The sequence below is a fragment of the Mustela nivalis genome (assembly GCF_964662115.1).
Source record: "Mustela nivalis genome assembly, chromosome: 5".
Lineage (NCBI taxonomy): Eukaryota > Metazoa > Chordata > Mammalia > Carnivora > Mustelidae > Mustela > Mustela nivalis.
Window position 1 is genome coordinate 21,614,809 of NC_139024.1, and position 23,894 is coordinate 21,638,702.

The following is a 23,894-nucleotide window of genomic DNA, read 5'->3' on the forward strand; positions in this document are numbered from 1 at the left end:
CATTGTGGGTGGTAGATGGGGTTGATGGGGGATGGGTAAAACATATGAAATGGCATTCAGGGCTCAGATGAGTTTGGAGAATGTGGGTGTGTAGGGCCAACCATCCCTGCTAGTATGTGTGGGATCATAGAAGACTGATGGTGTGCAGAGGATGGTTTTTTAAAATTTGCTTCCATATCCTCTGCCTTACCAGGCAGATGTCTTGGTTGGAATCTCAAAGCTATGTTCTTTTGCCTTGAAATGATCTCTCAGGGATAACTCACGGGAGAAAATCTTCGAGAACCACATATCTAATAAGGGTTCAGTATCCTGAATATATAAAGAACTCTTATGAGTCAACAATGAAAAGACAAAGAACCCAATTCAAAAATGGGAAAAGGATTTGGATAGATATTTCTTTAAGGAATGTATACAAATGGCCAATAAGCACATAAGAAAATGTTCACCATCATTAATCATTAAGGAAATGTAAATCAAAACCACAATGAGATACCCTTGCACATTCACTAGGATGCCCATCCTCAAAAAGACAGGCAACAACAGAAAAGTGCTGCCAAGGATGTAGAGAAATTGGTCCCCACATACGTTGTGAGCAAGATTATAAAAATGGGGCAGCCACTTGGGAAAACAGTTTGGCAGTTCGTCCAAATGGTTAAATATTGAGTTACCGTATGACCCAGCCATTCCACTCCTAGGTATACACCCAAGAGAACTGAAAACATAAATTCACACAAAATTTTGCTTACAAGGTGTTCATGGCAGCATTATTTTCAAGAGCCAAAAAGTAGAAACAATCCAAATTTACATCAAGTGATGACTACGCAAACAAATGTGGAATAGCCGTATGTCGGAGTGTTACTTAGATCCAAAAAGGAAGGAGGTGCTGCTGTACACTTTCAGCACCCAGGTACAGACAGCATACACACCACAGCCACAGATGTTCCAAGACGAGACTTGAAGACGCAATGCTAAGTGATAGAAGCCAGACGCAGCAGGTCATATGTTCTGTGACTCTCTTCGTATAAAATCTCCAGAACAGGCAAATCTCTAGAGACGGAACTGTGGTTGCCAGGAACCGGAGGGAGCAGAAAAGGCAGAATGATGGCTCCTGGGTGCACAGTATCTTTTTGCAGTGATGAAAATGTCCTGGAAGTAATTCGTTATGAGTGTGGTGCAACTTTGTAAATATACTACAAGCCACTGTAGTGTAGCCTTTAAAAAAAAAGGTTGAATTTCATGGTCTGCGAATTATATCTCAGTTTTAAAAAATCCATCAGGAATGCAATTTGTTTGTTTGCTTTTTAGACAAAGAAATGCCCCCTCTCTGTTAGGAAAATATGTGGCAACTAAGCACCTTGTTCCAGGAGCAGAATGTAGCAAGACCTCTGTTTTTGTTTTGTTTTAAAGATTGTATTTATTTATTTGACAGAGAGAGAGACAGCATGAGAGGGAACACAAGCATCAGGAGAGGGAGAGGGAGAAGCAGGCTTCCCATTGTGCAGGGAGCCCAGTGGGCTCATCCTAAGACCCTGGGTTCATGGCCTGAGCCGAAGGCAGACGCTTAACAACTGAGCACCCCAGGCGCCCCAGTACAGAAGCTATTAAATACATAGGTAGTACTCACCTTTCGTGAATTGGAGAGGATGCTTGAACTGTTACTAACCATACCTTGGTTTTCCCGCTGTGCGATTCTTATTTTTCAGGATAGGAAGGCGTTTTGTCTTGTGGATCACAAGCACTGGAATATTTTTCTTTGGTGTCGCTGTGGCGTTCTCATCTGATTTTTACAGTTTCATGATCACACGCTTTCTTCTTGCTATGGTGAGTTGTTTGTGTGCTTTTTAAAACAAACAAACAAACAAACAAAAAACATCTCGTTAATTCTCCTGCTGTATTTTCATCTCGAGCCTGTCTCAGTTTGGGTCAGTTAGAATGTGGTGAGAGAGAGAGTAAGGACTTGTCTTTGTTCACTCCAGTGGGACCTTTTTCTGTGCAATAGTAACGCCCTGTGTTTACAGCTAAATTCATCAACATGAAAAGTGGTTGCTTACTAGGCAGACTTCTTGTCTGACTGCACGCCTGGCACATGATCCACATTCCACAATCACTGAGGCATTATTTCATTTCTGAGCGATTCTATTGGTCGAGTCAGGCCCCGAATGCAGGAGCCAAACAGATGCTTAAGGTGTACTGTTAAGAAAGTCTTTTGTAGGAATGTGTGGTAGGAATGAACACTAGAAGGCCCTCAGGCTCTTCTGTTACAAGGAACAGGGAAATATACAGAAACAGGCATGAGTTTGCACATCAACTTGGTCAAATTTTGGCTTTTTCACTGTGTGGCCTTGGACAAACACTCTTTGGGCCTTAGTTTCTAAGCTGTAAACTGTAGAAAATACTACCTGCTTCACTGAGTTGTTTTCAGGAGTCAGTGAGATTAAAGTTAAATGCATGGTAGGGCGCCTGACACAGCATATGCCGTCCTTCTGGGGGGGACTGTTACCGGAAGTGGATCAGCCAGTGACAAAGCAGCCCCACACTTGGTGAGGCATCCAGACAGGGTTCAAATGGCCAAATGACAGAAGCAGTGAGTCCTGTGGGAGGTCACCGGTCAAGGAGAATGGAGTGAAGTTTCTACTGTGGGAGGAGATTGTGACCTTGCTAAACTCAGGGACAGGCAAGCATCCCCTCTCACCGGGGCGTATGAGCCAAGATTCCAGGGAGAGGCCAAGGACTGTGATCTCCGGAGGGGTCCTGGCCCTCACAAAGCAGGCGGGTGCATTCAGTTTTGGAGTCTTCCCTAATGGCTGGACAGGGTTCCTAGGAAGCCACATGCATGCCCAAGGATGGGGATGATGCATAAAAAGAAAAAAAATTTAGGAGAATTGGAGGCGTAGCCCCTTTTATTTTTTAATTTAATTGAATTTTTAAAAAAGATTTTATTTATTTATTTGACAGACAGAGATCACAAGTAAGCAGAGAGGCAGGCAGAGAGAGAGAGGAGGAAGCAGGCTCCCTGCAGAGCAAGAGCCTGATGTGGGGCTCGATCCCAGGACCCTGGGATTATGAACTGAACCAAAGGCAGAGGCTTTAACCCACTGAGCCACCCAGGTGCCCCACATAGCCCCTTTTAAAAATTACTTATATATATTTAGGAATGTAAAGAGTTTTTAACACAAAAGTTAACAACCTGCAGTCTGTGTCCATTAAGGACAGAATGAAAGGGGATGGCTCTGGGCTTGCAGAGTGAGATTTGATGAGAACTTTGGTGGGAATGATGGCTCAGTGGAAGCACAGGTATGGAGAGATTGTGAAGGTCCTCTTTTGGAAGGCTTAAGAGGATGCATTCTGAAAATAGCTGTTTCAGTCTTGCAAAAACCATGTGTTTATTTCCGGAACTGAGAAAATGAAACAGCCACTCGTTGAATGCATTTGTAAATGTAGCCTTAAATTTCTTCTTTGATTTTCATGAGAAATGTAGTTGGGTTGAATTCTGAGTAGGGAAGATGCAGACAGACTCCTTTAGTCAACACATTTATTAGAATCTGCCCGCCCAGTAAACTGGACCGGACTGTTTCAATGACCCTAGAGAGTAGTAGGAAGGTGAGACACTCATGGGCCATCCTGGAAGATATAATGTTGACAATGGAGGCATGACAGTGGGGGGTCTTAAGCTGGGAAGGTGGAGAGTCTAGAGAGTCATGGGCTTTTTAGTTCTGAGGGATGGGTAAGAGAATGTTCCAGGCAGAGGCAGCAGTAAGAAGGCCCTAAGATGAGAAGGAATTGAAGGTCCAGATGTCTGGAGAATAGAGAGGAGATAAAATACCTTGATGAGGCTGAAGGTGTTGGGAATGATTAGCCAGGGCCTCAGAGGATGATCAAGAGTTTGTGTCATTTCCTAGAGGCAATGGGAATGTCCTGAATGGGCTCAGGTGGGGCCAAGTGGCTACTCTGCCTGCTCTATTGGGGGAGGAGGGTGGTGTCCAGGGAGATGGGAAGAGCAGAGTGTTATCAGTGGAGGTGACGGGTGTGAATGGATCCAAAGAGTGTCTTGGGATTACATAGATGTATGGATTGTCTGAAGCCAGTGACAGAAGTAACCAATAAGAAGTGGGAGTGGACTCAGAATTAATATGGAAAAAAACCCCTGCTGGGCACTGGTGTTACCTCTTAACTTACTGGGGGAAACCCATAGTATTTGACAGTAATCACCATCTTTGTGTACTGTAACAGCAGCAGTTACCAAACAACTAGATTTTTGGATGTGGGAGTCCTCATGATCAGGGTTCGCTATCTGAGTCTTGCAATTACAAGGTTATATGAAGAAATGGAAGCTGTTGTCACAAAAATATTAAACCAAGCATTCATGCAGGAGAGGCCCCACCACGCATATCCCTGCTTACTGCTAGTGTCAGCCTCTCTGGCCCAGGAAATTGCTTGTAGGTTAGCCTCTTTCTGACTCTCTGATGCAAGGAGAAATTGCCGGTCTTACAAAAGATGTTTGATTACAAATGTCTTTGAGAGCAATGGGGAAAACCAAATCATCCTACCAAAATCCCTTGGCCTGTTGGGATGTGGCAGAGCTAGACCAGTTAACTTTTGAAGAAATTAACATCCACAAGGATAATGACATGATGAGCCTTCAAAAGATTATGATTTGAATATCAAAGGATTAAGAGAGGCCTTTGGCTCTTAAATAATTTTGTAAAAATTAACTTTCTGATTTGCGTTATAGAAGTCAAATGTGAAATACTCTGGAAGGAAAAATTCTAATCCCCTCATCATCCACCCTGCCCCCCCGCACACAAAAAAAATCCATCATTTGATTTATTCTTTGTTTATTCCAAGAATGATCACCTATTGCCATTATAGTCTAAATTTTGTTAAAGATAGGCTTGTTTTCAAAATAAAATTATTTCCCCCAATTTTAAAAATTGTGGTGAAATACACATAACGTAAAATTTACCATCTTAGCTACCTTGAAGTATACATTTCAGTGATACTAAGCACATTCATATTGTTGTGCAGCCATAATCACTATCCATCTCCAGAACACTTTTCATCTTGCAAAACCGGAACCCTATACCCATTAAACACTAACTCTCATTTCCTCCTCGCCTCAGCCCTGAGCAACCACATTCTGCATTCTACCTCTATGATTTCAGCTACACTGTGTACCTCATACAAGTGGAATCATACAGTATTGTATTTTTTTGTGATTGGCTTATTTCGCTTAGTATAATGTCCTTAAAGCCTGTTGTAACATGTGTCAGAATTTCCTTCGATTTTAAGGCTTAATAATAGTCCATTATCTAGATAGACCACATTTTGCTTGTCTGTCCATCTGTCCATGGATGTTTTTGTTGCTTCCACATTTTAGCCATTGTAATAATGCTGATACAAACATGGGTATACAAATATTTCTTTGAGACCTAGCTTTCAATTATTTTGGGTATATATCCAGAGTGGGACTGCTGGGTCATATGGTAATTCTATTTTTAGTTTTTTGGGGGGGAATCCCCATGCAGTTTCCCATAAGGACTGTATTATTTTATATTCCCACCAGTAGTGCACAAGAGTTCCAATTTCTCCATATCGTTATTCAACACTTGTTATTTTCTGTTTTTTTTTTTTTTTTTTTTTTTAATTAATAGCCTTCCTAATGGTTATGAGGTGGTATCTCAATGTGGTTTTGATTTACATTTCCGTAATGGTTAGTGATGTTGAACAACTTTTCATGTGCTTATTGGCCATTCATATATCTTTTTGGAATAATCCAAATTTCTTTGCTCATTTTGAATTGGATTGCTTGTTTTGTTGTTGAATTTTAGGAGTCTTCTATATACGCTGGTGATTAATTTCTTACCAGATACATGATTTGTAGATATGTCATTCCATAAGTTGTCTTTTCACTCTGTTGGTAGCCTCCTTTGACGCACGGAATTCTAATTTTCATGAAGCCCAGTTTATTTTCTCTTTTGTTGCTTGTTAAAGTTTCAACCAAATCTTTTTCTTCACATTAGTTGTCAAATTTTTTGCTCCCATTTAACAGTTTAGGGTTTAATAATAAGGACCTCTTGTATGTAGAGTAATTGGTATGCATGCTTACAGTTATATTAACCGAGAAATAAATGCACGCTACAGAGGAATCCTTACATGAAACCCAAGGCAGAGTCTAACATATATCATACATATCCTGTCATCTCTATGATACGTAGCCTCTCGAGTTGGTCTTTTGCGGGGGTGAGGGTGGGGGGTGGGTGGGAAGAATCATTTAAAGAAAGATGGATTGACTTAACCACCATTTTACAAATGTGGGAAGGGTCTCAGAAAACAATTTCTGTCATTTTCCTTCTTGCCCATGTGTGATATGCAGAGAGATCAGACCCCTTAGCAGTTAATAAATGTGACCTTAAATCTGGACCACCCTCCCTGCTTTGTTTTTCAGTCTGGAAGTGGCTATCTCGTGGTGGTGTTTGTCTATGTGATGGAATTTATTGGCATGAAGTCTCGGACGTGGGCATGCATCCAGATGCATTCCTTTTTTGCCATTGGAACAATGGTGGTGGCTTTGACAGCCTACTTTGTCAGGACCTGGTGGATCTATCAGATAATCCTCTCCACAGTGACTGTCCCCTTTGTCCTGTGCTGTTGGATACTCCCAGAGACACCTTTTTGGCTTCTCTCACAGGGAAGATATGAAGAAGCACAGAGAGTAGTTGATACGATGGCCAAGTGGAATAGGGCGAGCTCCTGTAAACTGTCAGAACTTTTGTCACTGGATCTAAATGGTCCTGTTGGTAATGAACCCTCTGAAGTTAAGAAGCACAGCCTGATAGATCTGTTTTCTGACTGGAATGTTGGAACAAGGACGCTTATTGTTTGGCTGATTTGGTTCACTGGGTGTTTGGGATTCTACTTCTTCTCCTTGAATTCTGTTAATTTAGGAGGCAATGAATATTTAAACCTCTTCCTCATGGGTAAGTAGTTAAAGTATATTTAAGTGTGGCAATGAATTGATGTTTCCACCATGTTTTTAGTATGTTTTTATTGTCTTTTCTGTACTAGGAACAATATTGCCAACTATTTATTATGGTCTCTTTTAGTGTTATTATGCTGGAGTACAGGTATATATTTCTCTTTTAAAGATTTTATTTATTTATTTGACAGAGAGAGAGAGAGAGAGAGAGAGAGAGAGAGATCACAAGTAGGCGAAGAGGCAGGCAGAGAGAGAAAGAGAGAGAGGAGGAAGCAGGCTCCCCACTGAGCAGAGAGCCTGATGCCCGATCCCAGGACCCTGGGACCATGACCTGAGCCGAAGGCAGAGGCTTTAACCCACTGAGCCACCCAGGCGCGCCTATATTTCTCTTTTAGAACAATGCCAGCAAAGAATTGAGTCCCTCCTTCCTCTTCTGCCTCTACTCCTTGCTTGCTTCCTTCCCATAAGCCCATCCCCATCTCAGAACTCTCTGTGAGAGGTGATGTCTGTAATATCTGGCTTGTACCCTTTTAGACCTCTTTATGCATTTCATACATTTGTGCAGATGAAGAGATCATTCACTAACTACTGTTCTTTGCAAGTGGCTTTCATTTTTAAATTTAATATATTTTGGAGCTCTTCTGGTATCTTTCTACCTTCAAAAGTCCTTAATTTAGAAATTGTAGTCTGTAAGGTCACTTAAATACACGCAACTATAATTTCATTTTCATGCCTCTTTATTTCAGTAGCAGGTTAAAATGGCCCCAGATATCATGACGTCTTGAGGCACGACTCCGAGGGTCAACCAAAATCACACCAGACATGAGAGAAACTTTAGAAGTCGATACGTGTCCATCTAGTCTTAACTCCTGGTCATTTTCATGAAGGCTGCCTGCATTTATTATTATCCTCAGAAAAATCTCGCTCTTACATTTTTACACAAAGACAGCATCCCTTCTCATTAAGGGACTCTGATGACATAAAAACATCTGTTTTTATTTATTATAGCTCAGCAGGAATTACCAGGGGAGTCATTTTAAGTCTTCTCTTTTTGGGGAAACCAACAAGCTTGCAGACAGAGTCCGTGTTGGCTTCAAAACCCATTCTATATGTCAGCTCGAGAAATGATGCAGAATTCCTCGAGCAGAGTAGCAAGGGGCAGGAGGACTGGTGGGGCAGGGGGTGGGGGCGTATGTGTGACTTGGGGAAGCTTAGGGAAGTTGGAATCTTAGTTCTCTATGATACAGTTTCTTTGTTTTAATGGAGATATAAATTCCCAAGAAACTGGGACATCTCATAAATATAAAAATGTTTCTAAGATAAATATACATGGTTTTCTATTCTCTACTATCTTGTATTTTTCATGTTTTTACCCTTCCCGGAAGTTCTCTTGCCAGCAGGTGCTTCTAGGCAGCATTTCTGTGCTGTGACATTTTGGAACGAGTTTCTATCTCTGGAGATGGGTTGGGGCTGGTGGGGATTTCAGTCCAGCTTCAAGACATACCCGTGGGGTCATGTGGGGATAGGAGCAGAACTGGGTCCGGATGAATGGGGAGATTCTGTATTATAGATGGAAGAAAGTAATGGCCGATTGTCCGAATCCCAGGAGGCTTGGGCCTCATTGCTTGTACATGTCTATTCCAGACACGGTCACACCAAAAACTAGAGGTGGTGTCAGTATCTTGAAGCAGCAACTCAAGAAAAACCGGTTGTAGGATACTTTAAATGTCCCTTCAGCCATTTCACAGTTGCAGCTCTGCTTTCTAGACCCTGGGAAGTTGGTTGGTGGCCGGGCACCCTGGCCTGAGGCACAGAGGGAGGCAGTGGGGGGAGGGAGGCTGCAGGAAAGGAGCTTTGGCTGCTGAAGACCTTGCTTCCGGTCCCTGAGCTGTCCCTTACTCATCTGGCTCAAAGCATTTACTCCCGGTTGTAAAGAGGGGACCCGAAGCTGGTCTTACTCCCATGTGGCTCTTTTGTGGGTCATTATCTTATTTGACCTTGAAAAGTGCCTGATAAACTCTTAAAAATAATTTAAAAAAAAGGAGAGTAGAGTAAGAGATGTACACCCGGATCTGGCCTAAAAGCATGGACTTTGCCACTGCAGGTCTGTGGAAGGGAGCATTTCCTTCAGAGCTGACTATTTCCATGTCGATGGAAAGGAGCCTCAAAGGCAGCTCGGAATGTTCTTTTTTGTCTTTGCCTGAGCCACTTTTTTTATTTTTTTATTTCTTTTGAGCAGTGGCGGCTGTGTAAATTTCTGATGTACTACTGAGAATGTTCACCCGAAGTGTAGGTATCTACCCCCCTCCCCGCACCCCCCGAGGTGTGTTCAGAAGCTGTGGGAGACAGAGAGGCTGACCTGCCCCTCCATGTGCTTGCAGTGTTCTGCAGTTGTGTGAACAAGGGCCTGTCACGCCTGAGCAGTGGGGGCGGGGCCCATCCTGAGATTAGGCAAACTGCAGAGGGAGGGGAGAACCCCAAGACTGAATTACATGGAAGATCTGGCCTGGTAGACAATGGCAGTTTTCCTAAAGGAGATCGCTGGGGTTGCTCAGTTTGGCCAAAGGGTTCTGCTTGCGCCCTGTTTCGTTCTGGCTGGTAGGCATAGAGCTTTTAGGCTCTGGATCTCAGGTTCAAACTTTGGCTTTTCAAGAGAAGGGCTTTCCAGTCAGTTATGGACTCAGAGCTCCAGCCTTCACCTTCAAGGTAGGGCAGTAAAAAGAGGCCATCGGGGATTCATGTTAGATGTCTAGATGTTTACTTTCAGATTTAAAAATCCTTCGTGTGTTCTCTTTGGTTTGTGTACCTAGCCGACAGTGAATTCTCTGCTTTAGTTCCTAACTTGGAAGTTACTGATCTAGAATTTTCCCTCGTTCTGCCAAGCGTGAAAAACCAAAGATCAGAAATTATCAATGTTGTCTATGAATTTACTCATGTAGTCATCCAATGGGCCTGGCCTCTGGGTCCCATGTTGTGTACCGGGGAACTTACAGCCTAGTGGGGGGCGAGATCCCCAGGACAGGCGATAAGTGCCAGGAGGACTGTGGGGGTGTTAGTGCCCTTCCGAGGACACATCCTCTTCATGCCAGGGAGTTTCAAAGGGATTGGGCTTGCAGGGCGGGCATTGGGTAGCCCTTAGGGGCCCCTGGTAATGGGAAGAGAGCTGATCATTCCTTTTGGGTGGTGGGTTAGAAGACGAGGTCCCCTTGGTGTGGTTGTTGTCATGGCTTATAGAGAGCTCTTTCACTCGATGACAGGTGCAGTGGAAATTCCTGCCTACATCTTCATAGGCTGGGGGATGGACAGGATAGGGAGAAGAAACGTTCTGGTCTGCTCTCTGATCTCCGGAGCACTGTTCTGTGGTATGATTATGGTGATCCCCAAGGTGAGTTATTTTTATGTTTTATTGAAGGCACAGTTAGTTATACCATGGCAGTAAGACGAAGGTCCATTCAGACACATGGACAGAGAAGATACATAATATTTAAAAATTAAAAAAAAAAAACCATTCTTTCTCTGTGATGTAAGTAATACATGTTCATGTTAAAAAAAAAATTTTTTTTTTGGAAAAAAATGTTTCCAAAAAAAAAGCCCATAATCCCAGTTCCCACGGATGACCAGTATTGTTTTTTGTAAACACAGTGGTCCTGAATGAGGGAAGTTGATCACGTCTTCCAGTGATGATTGTTGTCGTAAACATTCATTCATTGAACAAATGTGTATCTATTATGTTGTCCTAGGGGCTGAAGACACACAGTGAATCAAGTTTCTACAAGTGTGAAGAAAACCAAAAGGGGATGAGGGGTGGAGTGTGTGTGTGTGTGTGTGTGTGTGTGTGTGTGTTTGTGGGTGTGACATATGTGTTTATTTTATCCAGGGTGATCGAGGATGGTGTGCTTCTCAGAGAAGGTAGCAGCTGATTAGAACCCAGAGGAGGGAGGAAGCCAATAGAGACATCTGAAGGATATAATGAGTTTTATATTCAGGACTGTTTCCATTTAAACAGTCTTGCTTTTCATTGCAGGCACCTAGTGGTGTTCACTTTCAAGTGTGCCTAAATCCCTCAAGGAGCTCGTTCTCAAAAAAAATGTAGTTTCCTACTGAGAAACACTGCCAGAAACTACGGAGACCACTTTCCCATTTCTATGGTCGGGCGAACACCATCCCCTAGAAGAACTCTCTTTTTAAAAAGATTTTATTTATTTATTTATTTGAGGGAGAGACACACACAGCGAGAGAGGGAACACGAGCAGGGGGAGAAGGAGAGGGAGAAGAAGGTTTCCTGCCCAGGAGGGAGCCCGATGCGGGGCTCGATCCCAGGACGCTGGGAAGACTGAGCCGCCCAGGCTCTACCCGCCACCCCCAGAATAATTCTTGCATCCAGAAGTGCTCCTCCTCTTCCCCCTGCAAAATGTTATCAGAACTTGTGTTTTCATTCTTGATTTGGAAAATATGGTTATTCTAACAGTACTTTAAAATACCTTCTATGGGGCACCTGGGTGGCTCAGTTGTCTGCCTTCTGCTCAGGTCATGATCCCAGGGTCCTGGACTCAAGCCCCAATTTCGGCTCCCTGCTCAGTAGGGAGTCTGCTTCTTCCTCTCCCTCTGCCTCTCCCCCTGCTTGTGCTCTCTCTGTCTCTCTCTCAAATGAATAAATAAAATCTTTTAAAAAATACTTTCTATAATTTTCTCTAGGATTACAATAATATCTCACCATTTAGAGCAAGGCTTTTTAAGTTTTGCATATTGTTTGAAATTTTCTTTAAGTTAACCAGTGACTTTTTATAGTAATACTTCACTTAATTCTGAAGGATGGTGAATCAAATGTTTTATACAATGAAGTTTCCCACTGATTGACACAACTAACACGAATGCCGTCAAACTACGCAGGACCAGGGGGTTGTTGCCAATTTGAGGGAACCTCATTCACACCTTTTTTTGGTTTTGTCTTTTCAAGTAGTTTACAGGTACAGTAGTTGAGTTAATGGCAGCTGCCTTTGAGCTGGCTGGTGAAGATTTAGGGGAACCCCAAAACCTCTGAGTCCTATAATGGTTACATGCCTGTGATAATAGGGAAAACAGGAGAGTAGCTGATGGGGATTTCTAGAAACAGGGCACTAACATTTAACCACAAATTTCTTCCTTCTGATGAAGTTTCTCCCCAAATGGCAGTGTCAGCACCCATCAGTGTTTTCCAGGTTACATTAATTCATTCGGTTAACACTGTCTACAATAGATACTGTCAACAGAGTCATCCAGCAAACACGCAGGGATCAGGATGACAAGGTGACATTCGTTGCTTCATTAGAGGCGAGTTCCATCAAGTTCCAGGGACTTCGCAGAACAGATACTTATTCTTGCCCATAGAAAGTCCGATGTGGGTCATGGTGCTGGGAGGGGAGGGAGTGTTTGGCTTCACCAGGTCATTCATGGATTGAGGTTGCCGAGGCACCGCCATCCTCAACACATGAACTCCGGGGTCCCCTGGTTCTCCACATCCAGCTGGCAGACAGGAGAGGAGAGCAAAGATGGAACGGGGGAGGGCTTTGCAAAACACAGCTGGAAGTAGAGGGACCGCAGAAACTGAGCTGGAGGCACTGTTGAGAAGGGTCGCTGTTGAGAAACGCATCGACGAAAAGAAAAAAAGAAGAATCTGTTTTAATAATTCAGTTATCCATCTCAGATTATTTTCTGAAGATAATTTATAAGCTAGAAAATTACTGTTGCAAAGGGCACAGTTTGTTTTTATGGCTCTTTGATTCATTCTGCTCTGCTCAACTCCAGGAGTGGGTCAATTACTACGGAACAGGTACCATCTGGGTGTGTCTTGCTCTCAAGCAGTCTTTGCAAACGGCTTTTCTCATTTGTTCATTTGACATCTCCAAGGCCGAGGGAAGGCGCAATTAAACTTTTCTCTAAATTTTGGAAAGATGAAAAGCCTTCAGAGCCCATGAGTAGAGATTACAAAAATTCAAACAGAGAAATGAAACTTTACATAGTTCTGAACAGTATTGGGTAATTAGAAATAATAGTAATAATAAATAATAATAATTTTTAAGATTTCACATTTTTCTTTTAAAAATGTTACCTCTGATGGTCTATTTTGCTAATACATGTTTTTTCAGGGTTACTTTGTTTATACTGTGGTGGTGACTATGGCTGGAAAATTTGCCATAGGGGCCTCGTTTGGTCTTATTTATCTTTATACAGCAGAGCTGTACCCGACCGTGGTAAGGTAAGAATTATTTTTCTTTTGTTTTTTTGTTGTCCTTTGCTTACATGTCATTTCATTATATTTGACCGTTGAGTAGAAATGCTTTCTTTCTTTAGCGGTTACTGGAGCTCTGAGACATGGGAAAGTCAGACGAGGATGCAAATTTTAAATCTGAGGCTTTGTCTATACCTCATTAACAAGGATACTAAAGAAATTGTTGTGAAATCACACTCTATTATTCTAAAATCATTTTAAATCTCAAATACAATTGACTTACACCGACTCTCTGTATGATTCAAGGCTAATTTTCTCAGGGTGTGTCTCTTGATGTTCTGATGTCCGTTGTCTTAACTTTCAGGGCTTCCCTAACAAAACCCCAGAGGTTGGGTGCCTGAAACAGCAGAAATCTATTTTCTCACATATCTGGAGGCTCGAGGTCCAGGATCAAGCTGTTTGGCCGATTTGCTTTCTCCTGTGTGGGGCGTTTCTTCTTGGCTTTATTAGAGATACTTACTCATATTAAAAACACATTCTTTCCTTCTTACTACCCATTCTATAAGGCTACCTGAAATAGCTTTTAGAGAGGAGCACATTAAGATACTGCTTGACTTTAAACAATTAAAATAGAATATTCCACAGATATAAATCTGTTCTTCCTCATTCCTGTCCGTTCCCTGCCCCAACCAAATTCCTGCTCTAGAAGACCAATGTTATTCTCAATGTTAGACTGAATGAATACACATAAGGGCCTCATCTGCATAGCAAAGGAAGAATGGGTTATTTTTATTATTATATTTTTTGGGGTCTTGAAGGGTCTTGAATTATCTGCTGAATGCCTGTATATACCACTGTTTCACAGAATGTGGATCTAAATCCCAAGTGATTCTCGAAACTTTAGTGTAAAATTATTTTCCAGTATATTAGGCCGAGCTGAAGTTTTATTATATTTGTTCTCTGCTAGAAGTGTGGCAGGGCAGGGCAGGTGGTGGTGGCGGGGCGTGGGGGGGGGCATGCTGCAGGAGGTACGCCCTCCGAGCACCCATCTGCACTTCCTGCTGCTGTCCTAATGCTCCTTCTGTTTGCAGGTCTCTGGCGGTGGGAAGCGGCAGCATGGTGAGCCGTTTGGGAAGCATCGTGGCCCCGTTCTGGGCTTATCTCTCCAACGCTTGGACCTTCCTCCCGCAGGTGTGCATCAGTTTAGAGAACCTCGCTGGGCCAGCAGAGGGAGGGGTAGGGGAGCTAATTGCCTTCTGTATTTTTACTTCTTGGAAGCCAGTTTATAATGCAGTTCTGGAGATTTATAGAAACCTTGTTAATAGCTCACGAGTCGGGAAGGAGAGTGGTGGTTGCTGTTTTATATTCCATGATTGCCTCCGATGAGCCCATAATTGCATTTGTGTTTGCGGTGGATGGACCTCTCCCCAGCCATCTCCTGAAGCTGTGTAGGGAGAGCTCTGTTCTCTGTCCTCCCGGGGCCTGGGGCCCACCCGGCCCTTGCCTCTGGGTTCCCACCAGGTGCCTGCCTGGCCAAGGTCAAGGTGAATTCTGGAGGCTGCCTGCTGCTTGGAGGGTCCTGTGGTGCCTGATGGAGAGCTTTAGGGGTCTGGTTTTCAGCTTACCTGAAACTGGACAAGTTCTTCACGGGGGAGGCTTCTGCTCAGGAGGAAGATGGGAGACAAGTGGGGTGAGGGCTTAGGGGGGCAGGGAGGGCTTGGGAGTGGGGGTTGGAGGTGGCCTGGGGCGCTGTGAAACTTAGGGGAGGGCCCTGGGTCTCTGGCTCTCCCCCTTCCTCTCTTGAACTTACTTGCCACAGCTCCCTCTAGGCTGGCCCCTCTCATCTTCAGTGCTCCTCATTCATTTTCTGGTTTCGCCTTAAATGGACTCATTCTCTGAGAGCCATCCGGGCTATCCTCCCCAGTGTGGAAAACCTCTTTGCCATTCAGACTTCCCTTCTGCGCTGCAAACCCATCCTTTGCCTGGTCTCCAGGGTGTCTCACAACAGAGTCAGGTTTTCCCGGACAGGACAGGTCCGTGCCTTCATGCCCTTCTCCTCTGACCCCCACTTTGGGGGAGAAGGCAGCAGCCTCCAGCAGGACGCTTGAGCGTCAGCATTTCAATGGTCCTGTTCTTCTATCCCCCTCGTGTCCCCATCCATGACACCAAACCTTCACCCTCCTTCTCGAAACCACCCCAGCTTGCCTGCTTCCAGTTCAATGGCCTCCGCCGTCTGCCTCCCAGATCCTCCCCCTGTGCTTCCCCCGCCCCGTCAGAAGAGTCTGCCACACCACAGCAACTCCTGACTGCCACATCACCTTCAGGGGTGGAGAAAAATCTGAGCTCTGCTGGGTATTGATTCCTTTCCAGATGGACCCCCTGCAGATGGGACCCCCTCCCATCTCCCCTTGCTAAACTTGCCCGTATCCTTGAAGAAGCAGAGCAAACCCCCCTTCTCTGAGGAAGACACCTGGATCCCACGACCCCCCGTCTCCCTTCCTCTGGTCTGCGTAGCATTACACGTGCGCTGCTTTCCGCGCCCACAGGGAGCCAAAGTCCAGCTTTATGGTCTGTGCGTGTGTTTTTGTCCCCCTGGTTAGACCGCTGGACTCTGGCTGGACAGGGCACTTTGGATCCCTGGGACTGTATCCAGCAAAGCATGGATCCCCGGGACTGTATCCAGCAAAGCATTTCCCTCTCTCTGTGTGCCACTCATGTTATCCCTTAACTGGTATTTTAAATCAAATAGACTGGCTTTTTAAAATTAGCTTTGTCTTCAGCAATATCACTAGCAAAAGCCTGGGTGTTAGGCTAGTCGTATGTTTTTCCAAAACAAAGTAACGGGACCATTACCATTGAACCATTGAACAAAGTATGTGGTGCACCCAAAATCACCTTGCTCACAGAGGTGGTGTGCACCTACACTTTGGGAATCACTGGCTTAGCCTGGATATCTCTCATGTCCCAGTTACGGGCACTCGTCAAGTTTGCTTAATTGTGGTGTTGGGATGCCAGCATCTCTCAGGGGCTGACTCTGAGGTTGAGAAATGATACTTGCTATCTGTCCTGCATAGAGAAGTGTTTTGGAGAGCCCACCATCCTTTTTAGGGCATGGACTTTTCTTTTTTTTTTTTTTTTTTTTTTAAAGATTTTATTTATTTATCAGAGAGAGAGAGAGAGCGAGCACAGGCAGACAGAATGGCAGGCAGAGGCAGAGGGAGAAGCAGGCTCCCTGCTGAGCAAGGAGCCTGATGTGGGACTCGATCCCAGGACCCTGGGATCATGACCTGAGCTGAAGGCAGCTGCTTAACCAACTGAGCCACCCAGGCGTCCCGGGCATGGACTTTTCTAGAAGCATCTTCTTTGTGCTAGCACTCTGTGCTCCTCATTAAATAAATAGGAGGTAAAAGCAGAAAAGGCATTTTTGAAACCAATAAGCTGAAACACACAGAAGATACATACATGTATGAAAGCAAACTGCTCTAAAAATACTAAGACCAGATAAAGATTCGAAAGAAAGAAAGAAAGAAAGAAAGAAAGAACATCCGTAATAGTCAGTCAGGGGCTATGGAGTCAAAAGGGACTTTAAATTTTGTTTACCAGGTACTTAAATAGCACTTGTTATGCAAAACAAAAACAAAAACAAAAACAAGAAGACCCCTTTGGGTCTTCATAGATTACAGATACTGTTTGTTGCTATCCGCATTTTAAAAATGAGGAGACTGATGTTTGGAAAGTAATTGGTAGCTCAAGGTCATTGGGGTGACAGAGCTTGGATTCAAACCCAAATACCCTGCTTTTCACACAGGTTAAACAAGCAGTGCAGAAGGGAATGCAAAGAAATCAAGTCCCTCCCTGACCCTCAGTGCCCAGTCCTCTTTCCCCAAGACAACCTCTGTCAGGAGGGTCTTGTGTTCCTTGCAGAGATAGTCTGAATATGCTTCTTTTGGATGCAACAGCTGTTGCTGGTTTTTTTTTTTTTTTTTAAGATTTTATTTATTTATTAGATCACAAGTAGGCAGAGAGGCAGGCAGAGAGAGAGGGGGAAGCAGGCTCCCTGCTGAGCAGAGAGCCCCATGTCAGGCTCAATCCCAGGATCCTGGGATCATGACCTGAGCTGAAGGCAGAGACTTTAACCCACTGAGCCACCCAGATGCCCTTGCTGGTTGTTTTTAATGAGTTAGAAAATAAATTATAAAATATGTCATTAAGCTTCTTTATGGGTATCAAAGTGCCTAGGGAGCCAATATTTTGCTTTGGAGGAATGGAAATGCTGATCTAGAAGATGAGTTTGTGTTTTCTCTTCCAAAAAGAAGCACGTGAAAATCACCTGTTCTGATGCTTTTATTATAGACCGTTGTTTTCTAATAGTCTAAGAAATAAGGGGACACTAATTTCTATCAGTTTTGTATTCTTCAGTTAGTTTGGCAAAGATTTGTTGAATGTTGTATTTGAACTAGCCTCCTTGTCAGGTGCTACGGAGCAGAGATGAAAGAAACAGCCTCGGTCCTGAGAGATGTCTGTCTGTCCAGTGCCTGGGGAAGGCAGAAGAACAAACCCTCCCGAGCCCCAGAGATGAGGGCTGAACATGGGGAATGCCAGGGTCATGGGTTATAGGAGAGGGCTACCAACCCAGGCGAGGGCCCGAGGGGAGGCTTCCTGGAGGAGGGGTCCTCCAATCTATGTCCGGAAGGGCCAGTAGAAGTCAGCCAGAGGAGAAAGAGAGAAGGGAATTCTAGGTGGGGGGAACAGGAAGGCAAAGGCTTACAGAGGAAATAGAACATGACGAGTTTGGGTTTGGGGTCATGCTTATTGCTAACACCAGGGTGGGTTATGGAAGTCAGGAGAGCCTCTAGAAATACAGGCAGGGATCTCAAAGGAGGTCGGAAGGGAACTGCGTTTGTGCTAAGGGTGACTTAGAGACAGTGGGATGAAAAAGTCACATCCACAGGACATGGTGAGCAGTTGGGTGTGCTGGAGGTAGGGGGTGGAGGGATGCCAGAGCCATTCTTGGTGGCGGGAGGGAACCGAGTAGGAGGGCCAGGTTGACATGGGGAAGGACAGTGCACTGGAATTGTGTGTGATGGGTTGGAAGCCCCCACAGGTCAGCCAGAGGAGCGGGTGTGGGAGTCAGTTTATGAAGAGGTGAGGGGAGGTGAGCAGACCGAGGGGCTCGGGTGGTGGGGGCCAAGGCTGGGGGCCTCTCTGGCTTCTTTGAATGACATGATCCCATTTATGGACTGCTGACTGGGGGCAGGCACTGTTTTAATGCGCCTTAGATGGGTCCTTTAATTTAATTCATTCAACCCTTCTTTGAGGCAGGTACTACTCTTATTTCCATTTTACAGATGAGGAAACTGAGGAGCAGGAAATTTAAGTAACCAAGACCACACGGGTAGCAGGAGCAAGTTCCCAGGCGGGGCGGGCACAGAGATTATAAGAGGCTTGAGAACGGTTATTTTTACTGAAGGAAAGTAACTGGGAGAAAGGAAAGGGTTGAAAACATGCAAAGAAGAGGGAGGCTGTTGATGGAGGAACCCTCCCCCACCCCCACCAGTCCCCCCTCCCCCATCCATCCGAGGTAGGGGGCAGTGGGGTCTGGAGAGGGTGAAGCGGGAGGGAGAGATGAGGAACAAGTGATGGGGGCTTGTGATGAGGATGCCTGAGGGGGCGGAGGGAGCTGGCGGTGGGGGGGGGGGGGGCAGGAGACCAGGTCTTACGTGAGAAAGAGGAGGGGGTGACAGGTTATGGGGTTTGGGTCCTGCCTGGCGATCCTTCTCACGGCCAAGCCACAAAAGAAAAATCCAGTCCTGGCTTGGATCTTCCAGTGACTCTTTTTAGACTTACCCAGTGGGTTTCCCTGCTATGTCTGGAGGCACCAGAAAATACCTTAAAGCGTCCTTCGGAAAGTCACGTTAAATTCTGTGATTGCTTCTAGGCTTGCTCAAGGACTTCGAAGAATTAGGTTATCAGCGTTCTGCAAAACAAAATAAAAATCCTCCTTCCCGGGTCCTGCGTGTTATTGATGGGGCCTTGCCTCACGCCACCGAGGCTCTGTGCGCTGTGGGTGTCTCCTCTAAGGACGCAGACCTGTCAGGAAATCCGTGCCTACTTTTATTTTTATGGGATTGTCCCAGGCAGTAATTTTGGCTGGAGGCATTTAAATTATGTAAGGATGAGACCCATTTTTACAGACTGTGTAGAGATTTAGTTCTAGAATCCACCCAGGATCTCCATAAGGATCAACTGAGAATAGATAGGCAGTCTTTTAAAATCTTAATGCGATTTACTCTTTCTTAAATTGAGGTAAAGTGGGTATAATGGGATTTGCATTTTTTTTTAATTTATTTTTTAAAAACATATATTTTTATCCCCAGGGGTACAGGTCTGTGAATCGCCAGGTTTACACACTTCACAGCACTCACCAAAGCACATACCCTCCCCAATGTCCATAATCCCACCCCCTTCTCCCAACCCCCTTCCCCCCAGCAACCCTCAGTTTGTTTTGTGAGACGAAGTCACTTATGGTTTGTCTTCCTCCCAATCCCATCTTGTTTCATTTATTCTTCTCCTACCCCCTTAAGCCCCCATGTTGCATCTCCACTTCCTCATATCAGGGAGATCATATGATAGTTGTCTTTCTCCGCTTGACTTATTTCGCTAAGCATGATACGCTCTAGTTCCATCCACGTTGTCGCAAATGGCAAGATTTCACATCTTTTGATGGCTGCATAGTATTCCATTGTGTATATATACCACATCTTCTTTATCCATTCATCTGTTGATGGACATCTAGGTTCTTTCCATAGTTTGGCTATTGTAGACATTGCTGCTATAAACATTCGGGTGCATGTGCCCCTTCGGATCACTACGTTTGTATCTTTAGGGTAAATACCCAGTAGTGCAATTGCTGGGTCATAGGGTAGTTCTATTTTCAACATTTTGAGGAACCTCCACGTTGTTTTCCGGGATTTGCTTTTTTAAAGGCAAACCACCTTGGTACTAATCTAAAAGCTTGCCTTTTGGGTGTGAAAATTTGGAAAGTAAAGAAATACTGAATTTTTTTAGGAAATCACATGGACCCCTACCCCCCAAAGTAGCAGTTAGTTTCCATTTGCCTTTGTTTGGTTCTCTCTAAATTCTGTAGGTTTGGGTTCATTGAAACATTCATTTGTGGATTCATTCATTCATTCATTCATTCATTCTGCGTCATCTATTGAATATTGATCATGTACCGTTTTGGGGGGCAGGGACAACTTTGACTAAGACAGTCTCTGGCCATGAAGTCCCAACCCAAGGTTCAATTGCTGGGTTTCTCTAGGATCAGAGAAGATGGGACAGGGACTTTTTTCTCCGTGCAGCTCCTAGGACACAGTGCCTGCAAGGGCACTAATGTAGACATTAACTGGGATTTGCTGAGTAGGTCTCCATGGTGGTCGAATGAACGAACCAGTGACTGGACCAACTCTGCGGAGGGCATAAGTAACCAAAGTTTCCCCGGGGAGTAAAAATGACAACTGCTGCCTCCAGTTTAATGCTATTGCCCTCTGTAAAAGGTTCAGAAACTACTGTTCTCTCTGAAGGGTACATTTCTTTCTTGATATGTCACTTACTATTGTTCTTTTAATTCCTTCTAGCTGGTTGTTGGGATTTTGGCGTTCGTCAGTGGCATGCTGTCGCTAATGCTTCCAGAAACCATGGGGAGGCCTCTGGCGACGACTTGGGAGGAGGCTGCCGAACAGGAGAGAGAAAAAGAGAGTTCAGGCAAATTATTTCCCGCAGCCAGTAATACTGTGTTGGAAAAAGTAGAAGTCATTGACTCAGGAGCTTCTGGTCTTGGTGAATAAATGTGCCTTGTGCTGTCTGGTACCTGAACTCTTGTTTACTTTAATGACTTTGTATTAGGAGGAGTATTATTCTCATCTCCCCAATGTCATTTGTATGTCTTTTAAAAATTTTTTTGTAAGAAAATCTTAAAACAATTGTTTTGTAAAAGTAAAAGAAATAAAACCAAGATGAGAATTCTCATTTTTTTTTTACACTGCTTTATCACTGCAATAAAATACTTCTCCCTGTTCTTATAAGTTACTGATTCTCAACCGTCCCCCTGCCTCCAGCCATGTGGGCCTGAGGGAATGTCACACCCTCCCACAGGACCAGGTTCCCCCTGCCCCCTGGGGACTGGGAAGAGAGGGCATGGGAGGTTTCGACAAAGCCCCTAGAAGATTCTATTTCTGATATTCCTTCTCCTCTTAGGAGAAGCATAGCTCTAAATTCAGATTTTATTCAGAAATGCCCTGGGCGCACCTGAGTGGTGCAGTCCGTTAAGCTTCTGACTCTTTGTTGCAGCTCAGGTCATGACCTCAGGGTCGTGGGATTGAGCCCCACTTTGGGTTCCACACTCAATGGGGAGTCTGCTTGAGATTCTCTCTCTCTCAAATAAATCTTTTAAAAAAATGCCCTGTCAAAAAATGTTGTCTTCCTAACTTAAGCATAAAAACAATAGCTACAGAAAAAGGTGTCTGGCTTCTCAGCACCCTGAGGCAAGAGGGCTTGAATGAGCAGACAGATGTGTTTTGTGACAGGTCTAGTTAAAGGACAGCTGTCTGCTTGGGGCCAGGTGCAAGTTTTCTAGTTTGACATTCTTATCTTTCCTAAATTTGCCAAATTCTCTAAGTCTCCTGCACAGTACAGAGAATCTGTGGCATTATAGTGCATTGCAAAATTTTTGTTTACTGATCATCCAGGAAATTGACTTTAAGTACCATTTGGATGTTATCAATGTAAAAAAAAAAAAAAAGTATTTTTGCCTTGAAAAATCTTTTTTGCAGGAAGATTTCACTCTTCTGTTTTTTAAGTACTAAATTTTGTTTCCCTAGCTTCACCTAACACCATATTTTGCATGTATGTTCAGTTTAATATCCTTAATATTTCAACAGAAAAAAATAATACCTGTTAGAGGAACACATTTCAGACAAGTCTGCCATAGGTTTGGGATTTCTCTTTCCTATTGCTTCATCATTAATTTTTTCTATGCTCTTGAAAATTAGCCGTTGGCTATGCCTATGTCTAATATATTAGAATTGGTGACGTTAGCAGCAGAAGCAAGTAGAAGGAGGATTAAGGGGAAAGGGTGCAGGGTTTGAAGCATGGCAGACGACGTGGACCAGCAACAACCAACCAACACCGTAGAAGAGCCCTTGGATCTCATCAGCCTAGATGAGCGAATTTATGTGAAAATGAGAAATGACAGAGAGCTTTGAGGCAGATTACATGCTTATGATCAGCATTTAAATATGATATTGGGAGATGTGGAAGAAACTGTGACTACCATAGAAATTGAGGAGGAAACATACAAAGAGATCTATAAATCAGCAAAATGGAATATTCTGATGCTTTTTGTCCAGGGAGATGGTGTTGTACTAGTTGCCCCTCCATTCACAGCTAAAACAAAGAATTTATCGTGTTTGGAATATAGGAGTTTTTGTATGACTGCCTCTTTAAATGTAGAAGACATTCAAAAGAGAAACCTGCATAAATGTTGATAGTAAGAAATAACCAAGGATTCTTCCTGAAATGAGTTGATTTGCAGATAGCTCAAAAATTCTTAAGCTAACGGGTGCTTTAATTTTTTTTTGCAACCCTTTCAATAAATATGATCACCAAGATGTAGAACTTTTTTTTTCAGGGAATTAATTTGTTTTGTTGTTTCCTCAGACAATTTCTGGGGTTTTTTTCCCCCTTAAATTAAACTTGATATTTCCTTAAAAAAATAAATAAAAGGATTAAAACAACTACATAGATGCTATTGTTTAGAAAGCATTACTGGGCGCCTGGGTGGCTCAGTCGGTTAGGTGTTTGACTCAGGTCATGATCATGGGGGTCCTGGGATTGAGCCCCCTCCCACCATCGGGCTCCCTGCTCAGTGGGGAGCTTGGGTCCTGGTTCTCCCTCTCCCTCTATCTCTGCCTCTCCCCACCCTTTGTGCTCCCTTTCCGCTCTTTGTCACTCTCTCAAATAAATAAAATCTTTTTAAAAATAAAAAACAAAAAAAAAATTAGTAAGAGGGAAAAAGGGATTTGATTTGAATTATTTTGGCTTTTTATATTAATTCCATTCCCTGGGTAAGTCCTCAGTTCTTCACTTGGCAAATAAAACGTAACCTCCTAAACCTCTCTCCCTTTGTGAAAGAAAACAAAACAATGAGGATATGAGAGGGAGCTATTTCTTTATCCTTCTTCTCACCTCTTACTGTGTTGCTTTTTCTTTTTTTCCTTTATCCTCAGCCTGTTTTTCTATGGGTATATAGGTTTTTCCTCTTGGTTAATCTTTGATACTGTCTTGACTTTTCTTTTTACTCTTGGTTTGCTCAGGCGGCCATTACAAGATACCATAGTCTGGGCAGCTTCCACCACATTACACTTAGTTCTCACGTTCTGGAAGCTTGAAGTCCAGGATCAGGATGCCTGCAAGGTAGACTTTATCCTGAGACCTCTTCTTTTGGCTTGTGGGCAGCCAGGGTCTTGCTGTGTGTTCACATGACCTCCTCCGTGTATCTCTGCCGGGAGAACGAGAATGCTCTGGTGTCTCGGAAGGGCACTAATCCCATCTGGAGAGCCCTGTTCTTTCTGTCTTGTCAGACCCTAAACACGTTCAGTCTATCACTCATGTAGGTATTTCTGTATTAGCAAGAGCCCAGTCAGCAAAACA

The 23,894-nt window shown here is 43.9% G+C and overlaps 1 protein-coding gene and 1 pseudogene across 3 annotated transcripts in view; both read left to right on the top strand.

Annotated features, from left to right (window-relative positions):
* The window catches only part of SLC22A16 (solute carrier family 22 member 16), a 41,905-nt gene extending 20,693 nt beyond the window's left edge, over positions 1 to 21,212 (top strand). The window contains exons 3-8 of one of the 2 annotated variants that reach the window (XM_082731933.1): positions 1,704 to 1,821; positions 6,446 to 6,977; positions 10,234 to 10,361; positions 13,102 to 13,211; positions 14,276 to 14,375; positions 20,822 to 21,212. In XM_082731933.1, the coding sequence (XP_082588059.1) occupies positions 1,704 to 1,821; positions 6,446 to 6,977; positions 10,234 to 10,361; positions 13,102 to 13,211; positions 14,276 to 14,375; positions 20,822 to 21,031 (1,198 nt within the window). In that variant the 3' untranslated portion in view covers positions 21,032 to 21,212. The remainder of the gene's footprint in view (positions 1 to 1,703; positions 1,822 to 6,445; positions 6,978 to 10,233; positions 10,362 to 13,101; positions 13,212 to 14,275; positions 14,376 to 20,821) is intronic. The other variant, XM_082731934.1, reaches the window with a different exon arrangement.
* Positions 21,213 to 22,333: 1,121 nt separating this feature from the next.
* LOC309864097 (U6 snRNA-associated Sm-like protein LSm3 pseudogene) lies at positions 22,334 to 22,729 on the top strand (annotated as a pseudogene). Its single transcript has one exon. The product of its transcript is annotated as a U6 snRNA-associated Sm-like protein LSm3 pseudogene (transcript).
* Positions 22,730 to 23,894: the final 1,165 nt, after the last annotated feature.